Consider the following 22832-nt stretch of genomic DNA (forward strand, 5'->3'; position numbering starts at 1 on the left):
AGCTGTCGGGGGGAGTTTTTTCAGGTAATTGAAGTGACCAATTGCCTTAAAGGAGGCTCCTTGAACACGGTCTCTATAAGTGTTTAAATTAGCATTCGCTCGTATTCTGTAAAGAATAGAAGAGGAGGTTTATATAATTCTTAGGAATAATTACCGTTTCGTTTTGTAGTTTTAATCTTCTGGGATCGTTTTAAACGTTATAGATGCATTCTGATCAATGATTTTTCTGTATTTTTAGTCTTCTGAAAAACGTTTTGAAAATAATACGTTTAAAATGTTCCAAGGAAGACTAAAATTACAGAAAGATTATTGCACAGAATGCATCTCTAACGCTTAAAACGCTTCAAGAATCTGTTGGAGGGGAGAAGCGTGTAGAACATCACAACTGCCCATTGACACAGGCCTTTTATTTTGAAATGCCCATAACCTAAAAACTCCTTTGGAGTGCCTAAAGCAAATCGTTTTATTTGCTATGTGCCATGATCATATATGAGGTAATACTGTGTAAGTTTGTATATATATATATATATATATATATATATATACACTTTTAATAATAATAATAATAATAATAATAATAATAATGGGCCCATTCAATCTGTACGCAAAATAGGATTCGGTGGGAGTTTTATGAAATTGATGTATGAATAACATCACCCGTTTACCTTTATATATTTATTATAGTATATCTTCTTAACTAATTTGAATTGTTGAGAGAGAGAGAGAGAGAGAGAGAGAGAGAGAGAGAGAGAGAGAGACGCAATCGCTTACATCAAGGAAGTAGGGAGGGAGCGTCAGTAGATCTTCCCCTTGGTGCAGAGAAGGCTAAAGTAACATGACATTTAAGGGACACCCAACTGGCACTCGGGTCAAGAGGAACAGAAACTTACCTGGTTGCTCCTTACGGGTTGAACTCCCTCAGTGATGTGTAATTCGGGACACCTTTTTTTTTATTTTCACCTCGTGTAGGGTCTAAAGCTCCTCTCTCTCTCTCTCTCTCTCTCTCCCTCTCTCTCTCTCTCTCTCTCTCTCTCTCTCTCTCTCTCTCTCTCTCTCTCTTTTTTCTTCCACCTCGTATAGGTTCTAAAGCTTTCAAATATACTGCCCCAAGACTATACAACAAACTCGCACTATACATTCAAAAGACTGAAGATATTAAGCATTAAGGCTTTCAAGAAGAAACTGAAGACTTTCTTGTCTTCTAAGGGCTTTTCTGGTCCTATTCTGCAGGGTAACCCCTCTCTCTACAACCTTTGCATTCATTTTATCGTATACTTTCGAATGCATTCAGCATTTCACACTGTCTATTGCTCCTTTATTGTCAAATTCAAAATATCGAAGCACTTAAAAGACACGAAAGTCTAAAGTTTCTTCTTGAAAGCCTTAATATCTTCAGTCTTTTGGATATATAGTGTGAGTTTGTTGTATAGTGTTGGGGCAGCATATTTGAAAGCTTTAGACCCTACAATAGACATTCATGGTTACATTAATTTAAAACTATCTTGAAATATTTTCCTGTCAACACCATTTGTTGAATGCATGATATGTAGCAATTCTCTTGGATATTTTGGGCATCCGGTTCTGATAACGTGATGGGGTATTGTACACAGTTTGAACTCAAGTCTTTGCTTTAATAGGCAGCCAGTGTAATTCAATTATTATTAAAGTAATCCTTTCTTGAAATTTTTTTTTCAAAGGCACGTTTATGCGAAGTGCTCCCTCTCTCTCTCTCTCTCTCTCTCTCTCTCTCTCTCTCTCTCTCCCCTCTCTCTCTCTCTCTCTCTCTCTCTCTCTCTCTCTTTTTTTTTTTAAGCAAATACACCTGATGCTTTGCCAACATATCACACTTCTTTCTTGGTAGGTTCTCTCACACTCACAACCTTATTAATTATTTTACAACAGCTGATAGTAAAAAAACAAAATTCTCTCTCTCTCTCTCTCTCTCTCTCTCTCTCTCTCTCTGCTGTTGCTATTCTTTGGTTGTATTCATCTTTTGTCAAGACTATGAGACGTGAACTCTTTATTTTGAACCTCGTCAACATTTGCCTCTTTATGTGGCTGATCAAGCAATTTTTGATCCTGCAATTACTTGCTGATATTTTTTAAAATTCAAGGATTTTTAGAAAAAAAAATTTACACTATATGATGCTTATCGTTATTTATAATTGAATTTTATGTTATTCAAATCATTGGGTATTTTTATTTCAAGCTATAAATTTATTCCCTACCTATACATTAAGCTTTTCAGTCTTTATTCATTAAAAATGTTAATGTATGTATTTTATAAAATTGTATTCTGCCGAAGGGTGGTAGTTTTCATAAGGGAAAAAACAAAAACCTAAAACAATGAATTGACCTAAGATATTTAAAAAAAAAAAATGAATTAACCTAAGATATTTCTGTCTTCTCAGATTGACTACCCAGATGTTCAGTTGATGCATCCTGGTCAGCGGGCATCCTGCAACACCATGAGCCTGGAGAAACTGATGGCCTTAGAGCAGGATGAGGTCAACATCAGGCCACCGGGACGTGGGGCACCTCCACCTCCTCCTGGCCACCACCATGCCCATCAGTTTGAAAATGAGCAGATGCATGGGCAACACATCCCACACCCCCACGACCCATACCTACCCGACTTGGTCATGGGCAGCGGCATCCTACGGGGCGCCCGAAGTAGGGGCAGCGTGGGCTCGTCGGTGCGGGACGGTTCCGACACATCCAGTGCCTACTCCGGATCGGATACCATGTGCCATTCGTTGCATTCTTCACTGGAACCAGAGGATGTTGATCTCTCGGGACTCACTGAAAGTGCCGTAGATTCGGACGAAGAAGATCTGGCCGAGAGTATGGAGGTAAATATAACTGTTTGAGCTTAGTTTTTTCCTCGAAGTTTCATTAAAGTTTTCAGATTTTTTTTATAGGCTAGCATCATCATACCTCCAATTTATTAACCGTTCAACTTTTAAATTTTATAGTACTCCTGATTGTTGATTGAGGGAAACTGTTCTGAATTTTATTTCTATATGAGAAGATTAATGACATATAGCATGGTCTTAAATAAAAAAAAATTATTTTACTAATTTTTGTGATGTTTGTTGAATTTTCAGAGTTTGACTGTTCGAGACTGTGTTAGAGAATGTTTAGAGAAGGACCCCAGTGAACGGACAGAGGATGATATTGAAATATTATTAGAGTTTACCCAGCGGCTTCAAGCATTTTCCAATATGACACTTGCTGTCAGAAGAGACATGTGTCAAGCAATGGTATGTTTATTGGAAAATGTACATTTTATGCAGATTTTACTGTTCTAGTGTTTTTTGTAGGCAACTAAGATTAATTCCTGTGCAAAATTTAGAAATTGCTGAGTCTTATAATTAAAAACATTACTGCCATTGTCTTTAGCAGCAAATTTTATATGAATCCTTAAAGTTTTTATGATGTAAAGAATAAAGTGACAAAATACACTAAGTGGATACATTGAAATATATTTTATAGACAAAATAGAAACTCACTTTTAAGAAAAACTAATTACATGAAGTTATACATGTTGAATAGAAAAAAATATATAGTCTCTCAAAAAAGTAAATATCTTCTGCCTCCTTTTACTTAATTAAATAATTTACCCTTGAAAGTAATTTAATTACTGAAGAAGTATTTGAGTAATTTATTTTAAACATTTTTATTTTGCAGGTATTTGCAGTCGTTGAGGATGCTGGCACAATTCTTATGCACCAAGGAGAAGAATTAGATTCATGGAGTGTCATTATTAATGGTCATGTTGAAGTTACACACCATGATGGCTCAGTGCATGAGCTCAGTCTAGGGGACAGGTACAGTTCTTTACAATTTTGAAGGGTTTGCTGTCTATAGAATGTTTTTCCAGTTGAAATAGGTCAGGTTAAACATTTAGAATAGAAGTGACCACTGATAGTTTCACTATTAGGGGTTCTTAACCCTTTTACCCCCAGGTTATTTGGAAATTTCCAACCCTTAACCCCCAGGGGGTTATTTTTTTCCCAGCACATTTTGTAGTATATTTTTTTTTAATTGCTCTTACAGCCTTAATTTTTGTCATAGAGAGGTCAGGTTGGTCTCATTCTCTTGGAAAATGCCTGAATTTTCTCAAAAAATTATAAAAACTATGAAAAAAAAAATTTTATAGCATTTTTTTCAAGGACATACTGGTACGTCCATGGGGGTAAAGGGATGGCTATTGTGAAACGTACCAGTACGTCCTTTGGGGGTAAAAGGGTTAATAACAAATATACAGTATTTTGTTTTATGTAACTGCCATCTTCCTAAAGTGTCGGGTATCGAACACTAAGGCTTTTATTTCTTGCTGTGAGTGGCATCATTGTTCTAAAAACTTTTTATAACTTATGGCAGTTATCCTGTAGTTAAAATTTTTAATAATAAGTACTGTGCATTAAAGCGAATGAACTTATGCGGAATTGTACTGATCTCCTAAATGGTATTTAATCATAGTTTTAGGTACAATAATAGAAAATTTTACCTCAGTTTTAGGTACAATAATAGAAAATTTTACCTAGGTACAATAATAGAAAATTTTACCTATTGAAAAATATATTGTCACCAAGTTGTAATCATCGTTATATTATCTACTTGTTTTAGTGATAGCCTTTGATTGCAATCAGATAATTAAAAAGATATACTGGTAATTATTAGCCATAATTAATGTGAAATTTGCTCTCTTTAGCTATTGGTTTAGGAAACCATGTGCAGTATGTGTTTCTTATGTATATAGTAACCCTCTGATGATAGAATCTCTGTAGGTTCTTGTTGATAGGAATTTATTTTTTAATTCATTTGTATAATGTAAAAAACAAAAATTGAGATGTTTTTAAATACAGTACACTTGTTTACAATTGAAAGGTAGACGAGATACTGTAAAATACATGTATAAAATGATTACTGCACTATCACAAATTGCAATAACATGGGATATAATATGTCACAATTTTGTAATTAGTTTGGGAAATTAAATTTTTCTCATATGCAGATGTGTACACTATACAATGCTATTAATAATCTAATGTTGAAATTTAAGCTTTGAAACTTTTGGAGATGTAATCTCTCAATACAGCTGCCACCATTGGCAGGGAATGAAGATAGCTGTAATCGAGCCATTCTAATAAATAGTAGTTATGGTGATACCTTTGAAACAGAGCAGTCACAAAAGGCAAGCCGTAAAAATACGACCTGTAACTAAACTTGGGTCATTTTCTAAAGTTATCCTTTTCATTCAGCTTTGGTATTACCCCTACCATGGAGAAGCTATACCATCAGGGTATCATGCGCTCCAAAGTGGACGACTGTCAGTTCGTGTGTATTCGTCAAACTGATTACTACCGTATCCTACACCGAGGAGAAGAAAATACTCGCCGGGTTGAAGAAGATGGAATTGTCGTGTTGGTAACGGAGCAGAGACCAATTGATGGAGGCAATAGGAAAGGCAACATTGTGATCAAGGTCTGTTGGTTAAGATATATTACGTTGATTTCAATTTCAATGTTTTTGATATTAACATATCTGGCCTTCTCATCTATATACTGTGTATATCAGATGTTTCACTCTACTTCGGAGAGGTGGTTTTTGCATGAATTTCACTGACAAGTATTCAGGGTTAATCTTTAGGTTTCCTTCATTGTACAAGATAGAGATTTCTTACAATTTATAAACTTTTATTATAATTAAAGGCCCCTCATATACAGTACACTATACTGATTTGTGCCTTGAGTTATCAAATTTATGTTAGTTTTAGAAGGAATGTGAGTGGTGATTTATTTTTTACTTGGATTTTAAATGATCGTAAGTTTATTAGTAATTTGTATGCACATAGCGGTTTTCATAAGTAATATTGAGGCACCTATTTTTATCTTTGGTAGTTGAAAATTTTTTTTTACCTATTATAAAAGAAAGTTTTTTCTTCTAACAATCCTTAGAAGATGGAAATATAGAGGTGATTTAGTGTTCTCTTGGTGGCTACAGGAATAGAGATTGAAATACAAATATTTTATTTATTTCCTTACTATTCCCATATTAATATTAATGTTCTACAATGCTTTGCTGGAAAAAATACAATTTGCCTTTTTTTGTACTCACAGGGTACTCCAGAAAAGTTGATGTGTCAACTTGTGGAGGTAGAGAATAATGTCGACCCAACCTACGTTGAAGATTTCTTACTTACTCACCGAACCTTTGTTGACAAGCCTCTAACAGTAGCCAACAAATTATTGCAATGGTAAGAGGAAATTACATTTGGTGTGTAGCTTTAGGTGTTAAATTGTGAAATATTTAGAAAATTTAATTTTGTAAATTACCGCAGTTATCCTAAGGGATATTATTACTTGAAGAGTAAATAACCATGATTTTTGATAGCATATGTAGTGTTCCTATTCATTGTATTGCACTATGTTGATGTTTTAATTAATAAAAGGGTTTGTGATTCATTTAGATATACATAAAACTTGGGAAATTTTTTTTTCAGGTTTGAAGATCCAACTTTACGGGACCGTGTGACCAGAGTTGTATTGTTGTGGGTCAATAACCACTTCACAGACTTTGAGATGGACTTAGTCATGATGAACTTCTTAGAACAATTTGAGGAGGGTCTAGAAAGAGAGAAGATGGCCGGTCAATTGAGACTATTAGATTTTGCTTGTGCCACAAAAGCAAGAGCAAGGGTTGTTACTCTCACAAGACCTTCTAGAGATGAAATTTTGCATTTTTCTATTCTAGGAGGATATGAAAGAGGTCATGGAATATTTATATCAAAGGTACATTTTAGCTGGTGTTTGTTTGAATTTCATTGTTGCCTTGCTACAAAGTTTGTTATGAAAGTGTTATTTATTCATTACTAGTTTTGATATTGCAAGAACTTGTTATGCAGATAGTATTTTTAACCTATGATAAACATGTACAGCTAAAAATTATAAAAGCATTTAGCACAACCCAGATTGTTTGTAACATAGTTGATAAAACTTTCCACTTTTTTTACAGGTGGAGAAAGGTAGCAAAGCTGAGGAAGTTGGTTTAAAACGAGGCGACCAGATTTTGGAAGTCAATGGTCAGAGTTTTGATCACATGAATCACGCAAGAGCCTTAGAAATACTACGGCAACCTTGTCATTTATCTATTACAGTTAAGAGTAACTTGTTAGGTGAGTACAGATGTGTGTTGCTTAAATGTATTGGAATAACAAGAAGTCAGTCTTTGGTTAGATGAAATGTCTCTTAAGTTAAATTGTTTTGTATACAGTACCTTTGAAGTGATTTTGAATCCAAAGAATATGAATAACATGCAAATGAAGGGTTTTTCAACATTTTGGTCTAGTTACTTGATTGATTGCAATGTTTTTATTTGTCCCTTCTTCAGAATCATAAAGACCAGGGTATATTATTTTTCAAAACATGGAAAGATCCAAAATCCATATTTTGGGAAACAAAAACTTTTTTATAAACTCCAAAGTTTGGAAAAAAAGAAAGCTTGAGAAAAATCTTAACCTGTTTCTTTGAATTTCTCATGTATATCCTCCAAACTTTTAAATAATTTTATATTAGTAGAAGTCATTGCTTAGTATAAAGAAAGCTCTTGGATTATTGAATGTATTGTATTACATGAACCTACTGTGTTTGACCTTGGTTTCATCTAAGCTCTGTTATACTGAAGGCTCTATGGTGTTTAGTATATTAGGGGCCAATGAAGGCTGCATTTTATTTTTTCTAACATGCTAATTTGTTTTATCTATTCATTCCATTTCCATTATGAAGTATCTGTTAACTTTCATTCTTTTTCAGCTTTTAAGGAAATGCTGTCTACTCCAGATAATTCCCCTAGGCCACACGCTAGAAAGACTTCCGATGTACGCGGGCTTTCTGAAGGAAATGGCCATATGTCTATTGGTAATTTTGGAGCAACTGTCAATATGGGTGGCGACCATTCGCAGCAGTCGCCTAGAGATAAGGGAAAAGATGACAAAAATAAGAGTTCATTCATGACCATTGGAGCATCCACAGCTAAACAGTTTAAGAAGAAAATAATCAATTCCTTTGTGCCAAAGCAAACTCCGTAAGTATATAATTTGCTGAAAACCAAATAACATTTTGCTAAACATCAGTATTTTACATTGAAAATAATTTCTGGTGCTGGTTTTGTGATATAATAAAGAAGGCGAGCATGATATGAAGATAATACATATTAAAAAAAATAATAATAGATTTGTTTTATCTCTATATGCACCTGATGTTCATGTTGCCTCTTCAGAAGCTTGGTGTATTGATGCATACCCTCACAATTTGAGAAATTTTCCTATAATGTTTTCTTTAACAAAATACATGCCACCCCAGTAAAGTAATAAGACAATCTAGGGGTTAATGGTAAGTAGCATACCAACAGTTTCCCATACTTCAGTTTTGAAGTCGAAAGTATTCTCTCTTCTTTTAAAATCAGTGGGAGGAGGGTGGGCATGTATATGAGCTACTTTATGTCCATAGTTTGTTCAAAATATACTGAATGTCTTTTACAGAACAAAGGCAACTAGTTTCAGACGAAATACTTATAACCATTTCTAATTAGGGAAAGTAAAAATAAATGCAGCTGACTCTTGTCTTGAAATGATTTATCTCTGAAAGAAGACAAAGAGGCAAAGGCCACCTTTAAAAATAGTTCTTGCTGTTTATTTTATGTTTAGCTATTAAATCTATATGTGAAAGTTTTCCAAAGATTCAAAATTGAACCTTTTGAATATGTAAGACCACATCCCAATCCTGACATTTAGACCTGATTACTGGAAGCTAAAGTATATCTTATAATACCTGAAAAGTAGATGCATAATTCCAGATACTTGAGTACCAAATTAAGCATTGATCTATACCCTATAAAGGCTGAGGTTGGAAATCCGTTTCCTGAAAGGACACCTTAAAAAGAAGAATATACAGTACAGTAAACCTACGTAGTTATAATTGTCAGTACATTCTTAGACTGACACCTTTAAATATAAACAAAATATCGATACAAAATAAATGGTTGACTGTCTTGTAAACCTATAAGAGACAGTCCACATGGTTGCAAAAACACTGGGATTGAGCATGTCATTGAATGTCCTCATGTGATTAAATGTAAAACAGATGTGTTTGGATGAACCACCTTTGAAATTGGTGGTCTAAGAAGATCGATTATTGCGACAACTTTCTCAAGCCCTTTGACAGTGGATTGCCCAGTTCCATGGATCATTTGCCTTGTGTTTTGAACAAGGCTATCCGTCACTGTGGTTCTCAAAGAATTAGAACTTTGTTTCACACCAGAATTATGAAAGTTTAGGAATGAGTAGAGATCTAGATCTTCTTGTAGCTAACAGGGCACAGTATCTACTTTCTATGCTAAGGGATCCAGAACAAAAACACCTTTAACATTGTTTTGTCAAGAGCATTAAGTGTTCCCAGGTGGTCATCCATGTGAGTAGTAACCACACTCGGTTATCTAACTAAGCGAATCTGACAAAAAATTACGTTTTCAACGTAGTTGGGTCATAGCCTGGTGAAGTTGCAGAAATGACAAGAAATCGCATTCAAAGGGGTAGGGATATTACCTAGGGGAGTTGCGAATATAAAAAGAAACAGTGCATTCAACAGGACATGGATATTTCTCGGTGAAGGTACAAATATGAACACTCACAGATGACCCCACCATTTCCAAATTTATAGACATACCTGAATTGACAAATGTAGCGCTAACCCATCTGTTTGGAAGCACTAGACTCTTTCTGCTTAGCTTAAATTTTTGTCCACACTAGAAATTTTTAATTTGCGCATACCGTATACTTCCCAGAGAGGTACCTTGCGGCCTACGCACAAAAGACCATTTGCTCCTCACATGAGACAGAGAGTGTGGAACAGTTCTGGTAACTCACTGCAGTACTGCTTCATCAATTAGGCTGCCTCTTTTTCTACAACATGACCTAAATAGGGGAATAATTGTGCCTCCAAGACTGTCCCACTATTGAGTCAAATGCATGTTCTCTACCTTTATCACAAAACCCATGTGGTCTGATACATCCTGCCAAAATTAACCGAACCACTGTCTCCTATGTATGCCTTTGGTTTCGGATGTGGTATAGCGATGGCACATCTATTATCAAAGGATAACAAATATCTAAAACTAATCATCTTGACCTAATCTAATTGAGGTAACTGGCAACTAATTTCAACCAGTAAGTACATTAAACTTGTGATGAGCTAGTTGCTGAGCTTGGCAAGTGAAAGAAAACCCACTGTTATATGGAGTGTGATGCAATTGACCAGCTTTAGCCAATACATCACCAATAATAGTAAAAAAAATAAGAGCATCTACAATATGAAACACCATGTCCCAAATAAAAACATGCAGTTTGAGAGGTTGCTTTAGCAAAAGGAAGGATCTAGACCACTTACTGTCTTCTTCCTCGCAATCTAGATGTCTAAAAGAGTGACTAGGGATGTGGAACTGCAGAAGGATCAAAAGTAATTAAAGAATTTGAGAGACTAGGAGAAGAACTCAACTCTGTTAGGTGCAATGAACATTCAGAACCTTTGCTGAAGGTAATCATGACTACAAGACCCAACTATGGAAGTCAAGTTAGTGTAAGCAACCTGGCAGGCAAGTCAGACTTATTGCCCACATGAGGGCTCCCATGTTTTTTAGAATAACTTGACTGGGAAGTGAGTATTGGTGTGTCATATCATTATCAACTCCACAAAAAGCAATTATTCTCTTTTTGTAATTCCCCTTGATCTAAAAATTACTTTCTCCTCAGTCATTATGAAAATCAAACTGCGCTTTTTCTCTTTATGACATGGAAGGTTTACCAATGCATTGTGTATTTTCTCCAATCCCATAACACACTTAACTTGAAACATAATTTCCCTGAGAGGAAACGGGAGATATCGTATTCCTCACAATGGTTAGTTAAAACACAGTGCTTTCCCTGCACAGAAATGGTAACAAATCCAGAAGGTAAAATAGATTATAACACAACAAACATTACAATCTGGAAGGGGGATACATCTTGGTGGAACCACGACGGTAAAACAGAGAAACAGGAAAATGTTGGCTTGCTATACACAATTAACTACTAGATTGTTTCAATACTTTACTTGGGCCATGTATCTTTTGAAAGGGAAGAAAATCGGAAATTTTCATATATATTTTGAGCTGTAAATGTTGATAAACCAAGCCCCTGGAGACAACAATATGAACATTAGTGGAGATTCATAGAAATAATCTATGCATAGGTGGTGTTGGGGTCTGTGTAGTTTGTCATATGAACTTTATAGGTTTGTTTTCCAAATTTCCATAATTCACATCCAGGGAATAAATTATATATGAGGCACTGTTAGAGGTGAACTTACAAGTTTCTAAAAGAATGCTTAAAATTTCAGAGAGTCTCATATGAACAGTGATGAAAGTGTATCATCACAGTCCAGTGTTGGTGGTGGAGGCCTGTATCATAGTCATAGTAACCCAGATTTAAGTACAGCTGGTGCCTATGAAGATGTGAGGGCTGAATTCCCAGAGCATGTCTTGAAGGTATGTTTCATTTTTTATTATTTTATTTTGAGAATGTTTGAAATCCCCCAAAATTGTAAAAATGTAGACATTTTCTAATACAACAGGATAGAATACAGTACATGTACATACTGTAAATAGACTGATTTAAAGTTATTGTGTTTGACCATTATTTAGTTTGTATTTGTGTGTATTTTATTCAGTACTGTAATTTATTCAATATACAGAGTATTATATTAGTTGTAGTGCATTTTACCATTATCTCTTTCACCAAATAGCGTTTTTTCCTTAAAGGTGTATCGAGCTACAGATCACAGCTCAAGATTTCTTCCTGTACATAAGGAAACCACAGCGAGAGAAGTAGTTATGTTAGCTCTACAGATTTTCAACATAAACGATCCTTCAGGTTCATCCAATTATGCCTTATATGAGGTCACAGTTACAGAAGAAGGAATTACAAAGCAAAAGAGGTTACCAGATTCCTTACAGAATTTAGCAGAAAGAATAGGTAATTACAATATATACATTTTGTATTTCGTTGCATGGAATTTCTCATTTTGGTGGTGCATATTATGATTTTCATATAATTAGTATTGTGGTTTATTTAACGAAATGTTGAGCAAGTAATGTAGGTAGAGTTTTATATCCACATTCATAAGTGAAGGACATGGAACAAGTAGAAATCGCCTATTTACGCTTTAAGCGTTCAAGGTATTTCATAGTGTAAATGGTTATTGGAAACCCTTTTAAGTGCAGTTTAAGGACTTGAGCATATTTTTCTCTCAATATATCTATTATCTATAATATGTCGTTTGCGAGAAATTTCATGCAAAATTGCACAATATCAATAAAACTGGAATTTTTTAAATTTTTTTAAACAAAGGTGGTGGGATCATTATTTAATTTTATTTGCTTAAATCCGGGAAATATAAATAGCCTTAAGTTTCAAAAAAAAAAAAAAAATATTGAAATTTTTATATCATTTATTATTATTAGAGGTTAATTTTTAATGAGACCTCTCAACTCACTGATCCAGTTTTTACCTATACCATATCCATGACAGTTTAAAGGCCTTACTTCTTCAAGCACTCCATATCCACTACCTTTCTTATTAAACTTTCCTTCTCTTGTGTATTATTTTCTGTGTCAACTGGAAAGGTGAAATGGTAGGGTAGGTTACTAAATTGGTGTGCCGTAGGAAAATTTAGTATTGAATAAATACAAAAGGCATAATTTGTAATCAGTACGTTAGAACCTCTGGTTACAATAGAGATCAATTCCTACAATATGATGTACTGTAACTCAAGTTTTGATACAAGTTAGAACACTACTGTATGTAAATCACGTGCCTATGCTAATGCATTATTGTTGAGTCGTAATCAAGGACGTAAAAACATGCTTTAATACATGAGAACAACTTAAAAACATAGAGGACATACCGGTAAATATAGAATGGTAAAATTAAACGGTTGTATCCATCAAATGCTAAAAATCAAAAGCATTATAACCCAAGGACTTTACTTTGTATTTGATTTATGGAAGAAACAGATCACTATTTTTACTAATTTTCTTGTAGAAAAAGATGTTTTAATTGATTTTTCATAATCTATGAAAATAGTTTTTTCTGTTTTTTTGAGAATTTATAGGTAACAATTTATATGAAAAAATTCTTATTTCTGTATTAATATGGCCAAATATTCCTCAGCCGTAGGTGTATTGGGTAATTTAAATCTGTATTTTGCTTTCAAATAAGTTTTTAAATATGTACATCAATAGTTTCTAATATTTGCTATTTTTTTTTCTTTAGTATGGATAGATTTTATATCCTAGTATGTATTTTTCAAAAAGTTAACATTACTTTTTTTGCAATAGGTTGTTATTCTTTTTTTATATATTCTTATATTGCATCATCATTTATAAAGTATGTTTTTTGTATATAATAATACATTATTTTAGATTCCTGCATATGAATTATCTTCGTATAAATGCTGTGCTTACATTCAACTTTTATTTCATTAATTTCAGGGTTAAGCAGTAGATATTATTTGAAAAATATAACAGTCTCCCAGACCCATGTTCCTGATGACATTGTAAATGAATTAGTGAGAGAGTCTGCTGTTTGCTTCCTACAACTAAACTCAGTTGAGCTTGCTGTTCAGCTTACCTTAGAGGACTATACTATATTTCGCCAAATAGAACCAACCGAGTACATAGACTACCTCTTCAACCTCAAGTCCAATTATGGAACAGTTGCTCTATCGCAGTTTGAAGGTGTAAGTACTGATTTTGTGACTTTGGAGAAGAGTGAATGTTTTTCTATCTACGTACATCAGTAATGCTGTGAAAGCTGACCTGTGTTGTTATAGAATTTGGAAAATATATTATGCCATACTAATTCTTTGTTGCAACGCTGGTACTTTACCTAACACTAAATTTTAATTATTTGTTTTTTATTTGCAGCTTGTAAATCGTGAGATGTTTTGGGTAGTAACGGAGGTGTGTTCTGAACATAATCTAGTCAAGCGTTCCAAAATCATCAAGCAGTTTATAAAAGTTGCAAGTATGTAATAATATTATACTTGGTTTTTACTCTTATAATTTTGTTATATCTTGCATGTATGCAAAGCTTAGCAGTTTCAGGTAAATCTTTGTCATTTTATGTCATAAATTACTGGTTAGATTTATGTTATCCACTATTAGTGCAATGCTAACTCTAGTATTTTACAGGAGTAGTAATGTAGGGTTATCCTTACAATTCACATAAGTAAAACTCTGATCTAAGTGAGACTACTTTACTCTATATTATTATATTATAACCATTTGTTAGCAGTCTTTTTTCTTTTGTCTGTACAAGTGGCTATGAACTTTATTCATATCAGCATATATATATTTTTTAAATACATTGATTTTGAATTTCTTTTAAATCAAAAATATATATTTTTTGAAATATTAGCGTTTAGTTTGATTTACTTTCATTTTATTTTTCCATTCAATAAAACTTGAGTTTTCCTAGACATCTAAATTTTATTTTCTGTATTCTTACCATTGAAAATTTAGGTTTTATTGTCTAAGCACCATATTGAATGCTTATTGCATGATATTGATGCAAATATTTATTGGCAAAATGGTGAATGACTAAGGACGAGTCTCTGGAAACACCCTTATTGTAATAAAAAGGATCAGTTTATTCTAAATTTTATTCAGTTACATCTTAAATAAATTTTAGGATTGACAATGATTGGGAATTTTTATTTGGGTTCCATACATACATGTTGTTTTTACATTCTTAAATTTAGTATTTGTTGAAAGAATGTCTACTGATATATTCTATGATCTTTTCCAGGGCAATGTAAAGAATGTAAGAATTTCAATTCAATGTTTGCCATTTTGGGTGGCTTGGGTCATGGTGCTGTATCTCGTTTAAAACAGACTTGGGAACGTTTGCCAACCAAATATTCAAGAATGTTCACAGACATGCAAGACTTGATGGATCCATCCAGAAATATGAGCAAATATCGAAACCTTGTTCAAAATGAGAACATACAATCTCCTATAGTAAGTATTTATTCCACTTTCAAAGTACATTAATAGTATTAGCTAGCTTATAAGGCACACTGAAACAATACTGTAATCATACAATAAATATCATGCCTCTAATAGGTTTGTATTGCAGTAGCTGCCAAATGCTTGAGGTATGATGCTTCTTAGTAGGGGATCAGGTTGAGGTGACTTGCCATAGACCACCTACGACACACTTTGAATATTCTGTTACTAATACTACTGTAGGTAATTATTTGGTGGTCGAGAGGTTTTCTTCTTTTTCACACAAACCCATTACTTTTATCAAAAGCTTTCCAGTTCTGTTTTATCTCCAGCAGCCTCTATCCAGACTAAACAAGTGTGGTAATTGAATGCTGCAATTTTTTGGATCCAGCTTGTTCAGGGATAGAATTACTGTTGCTCCTTATATCTGCTTAACAAAAGACTACAGTGCTTGGGATATTAAAATGACACAATGAAAAGAAATAAATTTTGTTTCTTACAAAGTTGGTTATTACTTTTATGTAACCATAATTCTGGCAACAGTGTTTTCAGTGGTAGTGAAAAACACAAATGATACTGCCATACTTGGTTATGCCCAGTTAATAAGCAGTCGTCAACATTCGCAAGACATCAAGGTTCATTTTCTTGTTCAACAAAAGGACAAGTGTATCCAACTGTATTAAAATAAGAATTGCTTGGATGTTTAAGCTGGTTGACTGTGAGAAAAACAGCATCAAGTGTTTGCCCCTCAAATCCTGTGATTATTCTTCACGAACTTTTTAGCCACCAAGTTTCCAATAAAATTTTAACTATGACACTACCCTTACCTCCAAAATAAAGTCACTTGTGACTTCCTTTTTTACTTTTGCAATGCTTTCATGTCACCTTTGCAATGCTTTCATGTCATGTAAAGTACATCTGTATTGGTACCCTGAGTAAGGTCCTAACAATTGACTTCATCTGAATTTTTGTGAAGCAGTCAAATTTATCATTAAACTTTCTTTTATAATGGTCAGGCTTTTGCTTACTTTGAAGTGCTATATCACTTGGTTTCTCCCTGTCCCCTTCATATTTATTAAGCATCTCTTTACAAGATGTGAATATATTTTTTTCTTTATCATAAAGGGAACAGCAGTAATCTGACATGAGGTAATATCAAATTATACAGGTTTTCAGAGTATGCAAAAGTAGAAGTGTGTCTTCGCTGCATTTTCCAACTTGTGCAACAAGTTAAGAAAGATATTTCTCATCTTTTCAGATTCCATTTTATCCTGTTGTTGCAAGAGACTTGACATTTGCACATGAGGGTAATGATGACAAAGTGGACGGACTAATTAATTTTGAGAAGCTGCGAATGATATCTCGTTACATTAGGGAATTGCAAAACATGTGTTCGGCACCTTACGTAAGTTATTTCAAGTTTTATAAGTCGAAATTCTCTTGTTATCTTAGGGGAAATAACCCTAATTTTTTTTTAGTAGAGGATTCTGCCTTTTAGCTTCAGAATCCATAACTTTCAATGTATTGTGTATCTTTAATGTTCATTTAGTTTAGAGTTCATTGTGTAATTACATGTCAGATACAAATAATGTAAGCCTAAAAAGTATTATAAAAATTAGTTTAATTTTACTTTAATGTATTGAAACTATCATCAGTTTACTGAAAATTTTGCTATGGTTTTTGACCAGCAAACATTTCATATCCATATTCATCTGGATATGGAATGACATCCATATTTTATATTTTTAGCCTTTCTTTATTTAGCACCCAAGGCTAAAGGTAAGTGCTTCCTAGCAATAAGTGAAACAGGTTGTCAATTCCTCAGGCTCCTGTCTGTGCATGAAAATACAATAAGTGTTTATTTCAGTTATTTACTTTTATGTGTTATTTCTTTAGGATTTATTTAGCATTCAGGATGCTGGAGGACAACCACCAAGTTCTGCTCTTATTTCACTTAACCAGATGGCTGCGGGTGGGCATCAAATAGCGACTGTCAAGAGGCGGAAGAAGTCTACTGCTGCACCAGACAAGAAGAAGATGTATGAAGAGGTATGTGGAATAGAACTCATAATTAACTTGATAAAATGCATTTTCAGGTGTGATATACAGTAGATGTAATAGGGAGTTTTTCAAAGTGAAGGGTTTCACATTTTGATGTTGATTGAATGCTTTGGATTTAGGTATGTGCTTAGGTAAAGGAATTTAGATTTATGTTTAGGCAGGTTGTAGGGTTCTGTTGACTTTTTATCCTCGGAATACATCTTGAAATATATAAGTTTCTTTCTTCATTATATTGAAAAGAAAGGAGTTTTCATTAATTATTAGTTGGAAAATTAATAATACTTCTGTTTTAAATCATTTTTTATAATGATTTAAATAAATTGTTATAGGTTTCTAGAAATAATGGTATCACTCAAAAAAACTTTGATTCTGCTATATATTTAAGTAAATGACCAGTTCTAATTGTCTAAATTAGTTTCAACTTTGTTTTAATGTTTTTGTATTATTTATATATGTATATTCTGGGGCAATTTGGTATTAGATGTGACTGGAAAAACTGTACGGTACATAGGAAGGAAAGATATTTACTATTTAGCATGGTAATCTGGGGAATGATTAAGCAATTGCAAACCAATTCAGTTGCAGAAAACAAGAAAGGAAAAAATTACAATCTACTTAGGTTTACTTTGTAGATTAGCATTTGACAATTTTAAGATTTATTTTGATAAGAGTTTTGTATTTAATTACTTTTAATGCAATAATGAAGGTTTCTAGTGATTTCACTCTTTTGTTGATACTATTGTCTACGATACATATAGAAAATTATGATGTGATTATGTTTAATATTACCTAGCTGTAAATCAACTTGTTCTCTGGTTCTTTATTAATTGTCATAAATTTACAGAAACAGCAATAGGTCTTGAGCTGCGTTTGAAATAAGTTTCCTTTTTCCTTACATTGGTACATGAAAATGTAGAAATTTTAAGTTAGCTCAGGTAAAAAATTTTGATAAGTTTATTATATTTTGCATGTAGAATATTCAAGTGTAAAAAAAAGAAAAGTAAAAAATATTAATCATTCTACCCAATAGGCTCAGATGGTACGACGAGTGAAGGCATATCTGTCGCGGTTACAAGTTGTTACAGATGAGGATCAGTTGAGAAATATGTCTTTAGAGTGTGAAGGAGGACCAGAAGGACATAAATCTGGTGGTAGTACTGGCAGTCAGCAAAACAACAACAATAATAATAGTGGCTCAAGTAGTGCTCCACCTACCAACCCACCCCCTAGAAGAAGGCCACATTCACCTACTCCATCAACAACCTCTTCAACTTCCTCTACATCACAAACATCAGACGGAAAAAAGCAAACAACCAAATTTGGTAAAACACACTCATCCTTCACATGTATTATGCGATAAATATACTATTTTCATTATCTGGCTTAGCTTTGTGCTTTATTTATAACATTTTTTTTTATTTATTAAACAGATGCCTAACACACTATGGCTATTCAGTTGCTGATTGTTTTTTAGCTTACTGTCTCTGAGCACATTCCTCACATTGCAGGAGCTACATCTCCACAGTCCATAAGCAAGATGAAGGCCCTGGCCGAGCCCAAGACGAAGCCTCACCATGGCCTACGCTCCAACAATTCCCATCATCATTCCTTATCTCCTTCTCCTTCCCCTGGTCCTCCCCGCAAAGGAGCCTTGGCCAACCATAACCCTCGTTCTAACCATGAGCGCTCTCATTCCGACACCCATGCAGTTCCTGTGGACCTTAGTGCTGAGTCCTCCTCTGTGACCTCCCTGTCCAAACTCCATAAATCCCACACCTCAGGTATGCTGCTGCTAGAACATGCACCTTCTCCCCTTGGCGCCAGTTCTTTACCAGTTACTAATTCTGTTCTTTTACCCATTTCTAGTGTTCCTCACATATCCTCTGCACCTTTTAAACTGTCTTTTGTGCATGCTGCTGCTTGTTCCTCTTTGATCTCCTCGGTAAGGAAACTTTCTACTTCAGGGAATAGTAGATTATCTGTGAAGTCTGGTTCTAGGTGCAATGGATCTACTTCTTGCACTTCCAGTAAACACCAGAAATTGAAGTTGAAAGATGCAAGCCGGTTTAGTTCCCCACACTTTAGCACTAGTTTTGATGGAGAATATAGTACTCCGGTGAGTGTAGTACCAGTTCCATCACAGAACTCTACTTTTGTCATTCATAAGAAATCAAGACCTAAATTGAGTATTACCAAAAATTATGGTGATTTTTCACGGAGTTTGCCAACACCTGGAACAAGTCCATGCCAGAGCTCTTCAGTAGAAAAGGGTTTTTATTGTAGTACAGCAAAAAGTTTTAGTTGTGAAAAGGAAAATAAGGATTTCCAAACATCAACTCCGTTGCATGGAAAGCCTTGTGATTATGTAGTGGGCAGTCCCTCTTTTAATAAATACCCAGTTCATGACACATCTGGTGATTGTGGGAGTATTGCATGCCCTGGAACTTATACAGTAAAGGATATTACAAAAGACAATACTAATGATGACAAATGTCCAGACTTTACATTGCACAAATATGTTCCTCCTTCCAAGACGAGAACTTTCACCAACTCGAAGTACCTATTGAGTCCCTTCCCAAGACATAGAGTTACAAGTACTAATAGTATTTCTTTAATTCACAAAATATTCAGAAGTAAAAGTGAGGATGCTATTGATGCAGAGGATAAGATATTTTCTCCCAGGATTCCTCGAGGCCTGAAAAAAAAACTGCCAGATGACGTCTTTGCTTCACCTATATTTAGCCCTTCTATCTTCAGGAGGAGCCGTAGTGAAGACTTTTTAAACAAAGTGTTAGACAATTCAAATATTAAGAAATACGTAGTTCATGAGAAGGGCGTGACTAATTCAGTAGAGCCAACCAGCAACAAAGTTAAACGACCAAGAATTACCAAGCCATTGAGAACATTCCTTGCATCTGATACAGATGGAAGCTCAGCTTTCAAGGTGCGAGTTAGAAAAAGCAAAAACCATTACTTTTCAAAGGAGGATGAAGGAAATTTACCTTCACAGTTTTTTCTAGAGAAAAAATGCCCAGGTCCAGAAGAGTTTGAAGAGATAACTGAACAAAAATACCCTACTTTGCCAAGATACTTGAGTGATAAAGAAACTCATTTCCCTGCCTCTGTAAAAAAAGCAAAAATAAAATCAAAGAGAAGAGAGCCAATGCGTGTCTACCATGTTACAGAGCCTGTGAACCTTGACAGTAGTTTCATAGCTGATGACAAATCAGACGAATTTGAAGTAACACGAGAAAACTCTTGTGGGAAAAATATGTATAATGAAGTTAGTTATGATGCCATTACAAATCCAAAAACTGTGTGTGATAAACCTCCATGGTTTGAAAAGTTTCAGAAAACAAGGCAACTCCAAGTCCCTCAAAAGAGAAGTGATGGGAGACAGATAAACCAACTCTGCAGTTCCTCAGGCTCTTCACAATTAAGTAGCTCTTCTGATGACCTAGTACAAGCTGTATTGGTGAATAATTTACCCACAAACTATATTCGGGAGTCTGTTAAATTTTTGTCTTTATACAATGGTAAACCAGATGTTAGAAGAAGGGTTGCAGAAAAATTGCGATCGGTCATAAGAGAACTGGAGGAGGAAATGCTCAGAACCAGTCCCACAGGATCAAGTAGTGATGTACATGAAGGATTTGGAAATTTTCCTTCAAGCCAAGAACCAATAGGGAAAGTGAGTGGTCTTCCTTCCAGGCCTTCTAATTTGCCATTTCACAGGCATAACCAGTTAAGAAGAAATAGTGCCCCAATGCTCTCTCCTATTGAAGAGGCAAAGTTTATTCCAGTATCTCCTGAGTTGGAGTCAAAAGCTAATGTTCTGAGTACAGGTAGTTGTGTACTGAAACGGAACAGTGCTGCTACATCTTCCCCCAAAAAGAAGAATCCAAATATTTTTAAAAGTAATAGTATTGAGAAAAGTACATTTATAGCCTATCCCACAAACAACAGAATAGTTCCTCCGTACATTGAAATTGGAAGTTGTTTAGAAGATAAGTTTTCACGTGCTCATGTTGAAGAATTGAAAATTTTACAAAATCAACATTTAGAGGATCCAAACACATTACACACACCAAGCCTTGTCCATCCAGCTCCAACAACTTACTGTGATCAGTATGGGATCGAATGTGACATTGATTATGTTTGAAATGTTTCATCAGTAACACTGGGGATCAAATGTATCCTACACTAAATCTTTAGCTTAGTTTTGTACAAGCTTTAATATATTAAAATGCATGTGAAATTATTTTAATCAGTTATTAGCTTTTTGAGTTTACTTGTATTCCCTTTAAAAATCCTTATTTAATTTTCCTGCTTTTTTTTCTCTTTGTTTTGGGTTATTCTCTCATCTCAGATACCATGAGAAGGACTACTGTGATCGCATGACTTCGTTTATAACTTTAGCCTGACTGGTAAATAATATCTTCTGCCGTTATGAATTATTTTGACATCGTATTGTCAGAATTTTGAATGGTAATGTAGTTTATTTCCATGAAACTCCCATGATGTTCATATGGCCTTTCTCTCGAAAATCATAATGTCAACGTCTACCCTGAAATAAAAATTTCCTATTTTCCTTCTTTGAATGGATTCTCACTTAATAGGATAGAAAATCCCCCAAAGCATTTTATATTTTTATAATATCTCAAGTTCCCAACCTTGTTGCTGCCTCAGAACAGGCCAATGCTTGAACCCATTATTAGTACAAAAGTTTTTTGGTTTCAAGTTTTTCACGTTGGTTTGCTTAGGAATGATGTTTGATGAAGTTGGGAGTATAATTAAAATGATCTCTGTAGATTCTATATAGAGATTGATTTGACTCTTAAAAAGGCAGGTCACCTGGCTCTTACCTATATTGAAGGTTCCCTAAATGCTGTATAGACAAAAAATTATCAAATGAATCTTAAAAGGCTGCAGCTTTCGTGAATTGTTTCTAAGTGTATGAGGCATATTAGAAGGGAAAAAACAGTTAATTCTTATTTTATTGTAGATGTTGATATCTGTACAGCTTTGAGAGAGAAGCAATATAAACATCCAGTGAGTATAGAAATAATATGTCTTATTTCTAAAATTGTTTTTTTATAATTTGCTGAAAAAAGCCATTTCTATATATAATCTTCCAAAGTATTATAAATATTTAATTCTATAGTTAGAAAAACTTTTGATATATAGTAATTTTTGCATTGTTTGTGGTGAATGACTTCTAAGTACAAATAATGTAGAAGATATGTTATCAAAATCTTCACAATTCATTTGCATGAAGGCCTTGTGTTTTGTTGCATCTTGACTAACCTAGATTTAAAAGCAGTTTAGGTGACGACTAGTTAATATTCTTTGAAAGTTGTCTGTATTATCCTGTTAAAACTATTGCTGTCATACCAAGAGTATTGTTTATTTTTCTTTGATTGTATCATGGGCTGAATCATCTTCAGGAATGGTTTTTATTTGATACAGTAGTTTTATTGGCTTTTTCATCTTTTACATTCTATTTTCCTAAGTGCCAGAAATTATTAGGTTTTTGTTACCTGATTAGGAAAAATACTTTTACAAAAGCTATAGCAGAGATATTTTATGGAAATATAATTTTGTTAAATAAATGAAAAATCACATGAAGTTAAAAAAAAGATCTAATTTGCTTTAAAGTAGTGAGT

At 34.1% G+C, this 22832-nt stretch overlaps 1 protein-coding gene across 5 annotated transcripts in view; it reads left to right on the plus strand.

Annotated features, from left to right (window-relative positions):
- The window catches only part of PDZ-GEF (PDZ domain-containing guanine nucleotide exchange factor), a 120294-nt gene that overhangs the window by 76682 nt on the left and 20780 nt on the right, over positions 1–22832 (plus strand). For 3 of the 5 annotated variants that reach the window (XM_068374942.1, XM_068374944.1, XM_068374943.1), the window contains exons 2-18: positions 2412–2852; positions 3108–3263; positions 3691–3830; positions 5268–5490; positions 6126–6262; positions 6509–6797; positions 7021–7180; positions 7818–8088; positions 11436–11583; positions 11857–12070; positions 13588–13835; positions 14023–14122; positions 14906–15117; positions 16364–16510; positions 17002–17154; positions 18197–18488; positions 18675–18947. In XM_068374942.1, the coding sequence (XP_068231043.1) occupies positions 2412–2852; positions 3108–3263; positions 3691–3830; positions 5268–5490; positions 6126–6262; positions 6509–6797; positions 7021–7180; positions 7818–8088; positions 11436–11583; positions 11857–12070; positions 13588–13835; positions 14023–14122; positions 14906–15117; positions 16364–16510; positions 17002–17154; positions 18197–18488; positions 18675–18947 (3604 nt within the window). The remainder of the gene's footprint in view (positions 1–2411; positions 2853–3107; positions 3264–3690; positions 3831–5267; positions 5491–6125; positions 6263–6508; positions 6798–7020; positions 7181–7817; positions 8089–11435; positions 11584–11856; positions 12071–13587; positions 13836–14022; positions 14123–14905; positions 15118–16363; positions 16511–17001; positions 17155–18196; positions 18489–18674; positions 18948–22832) is intronic. The other 2 variants (XM_068374945.1, XM_068374946.1) reach the window with 2 other exon arrangements.

Source organism: Palaemon carinicauda, chromosome 6 (genome assembly GCF_036898095.1).
Source record: "Palaemon carinicauda isolate YSFRI2023 chromosome 6, ASM3689809v2, whole genome shotgun sequence".
Taxonomy (NCBI): domain Eukaryota; kingdom Metazoa; phylum Arthropoda; class Malacostraca; order Decapoda; family Palaemonidae; genus Palaemon; species Palaemon carinicauda.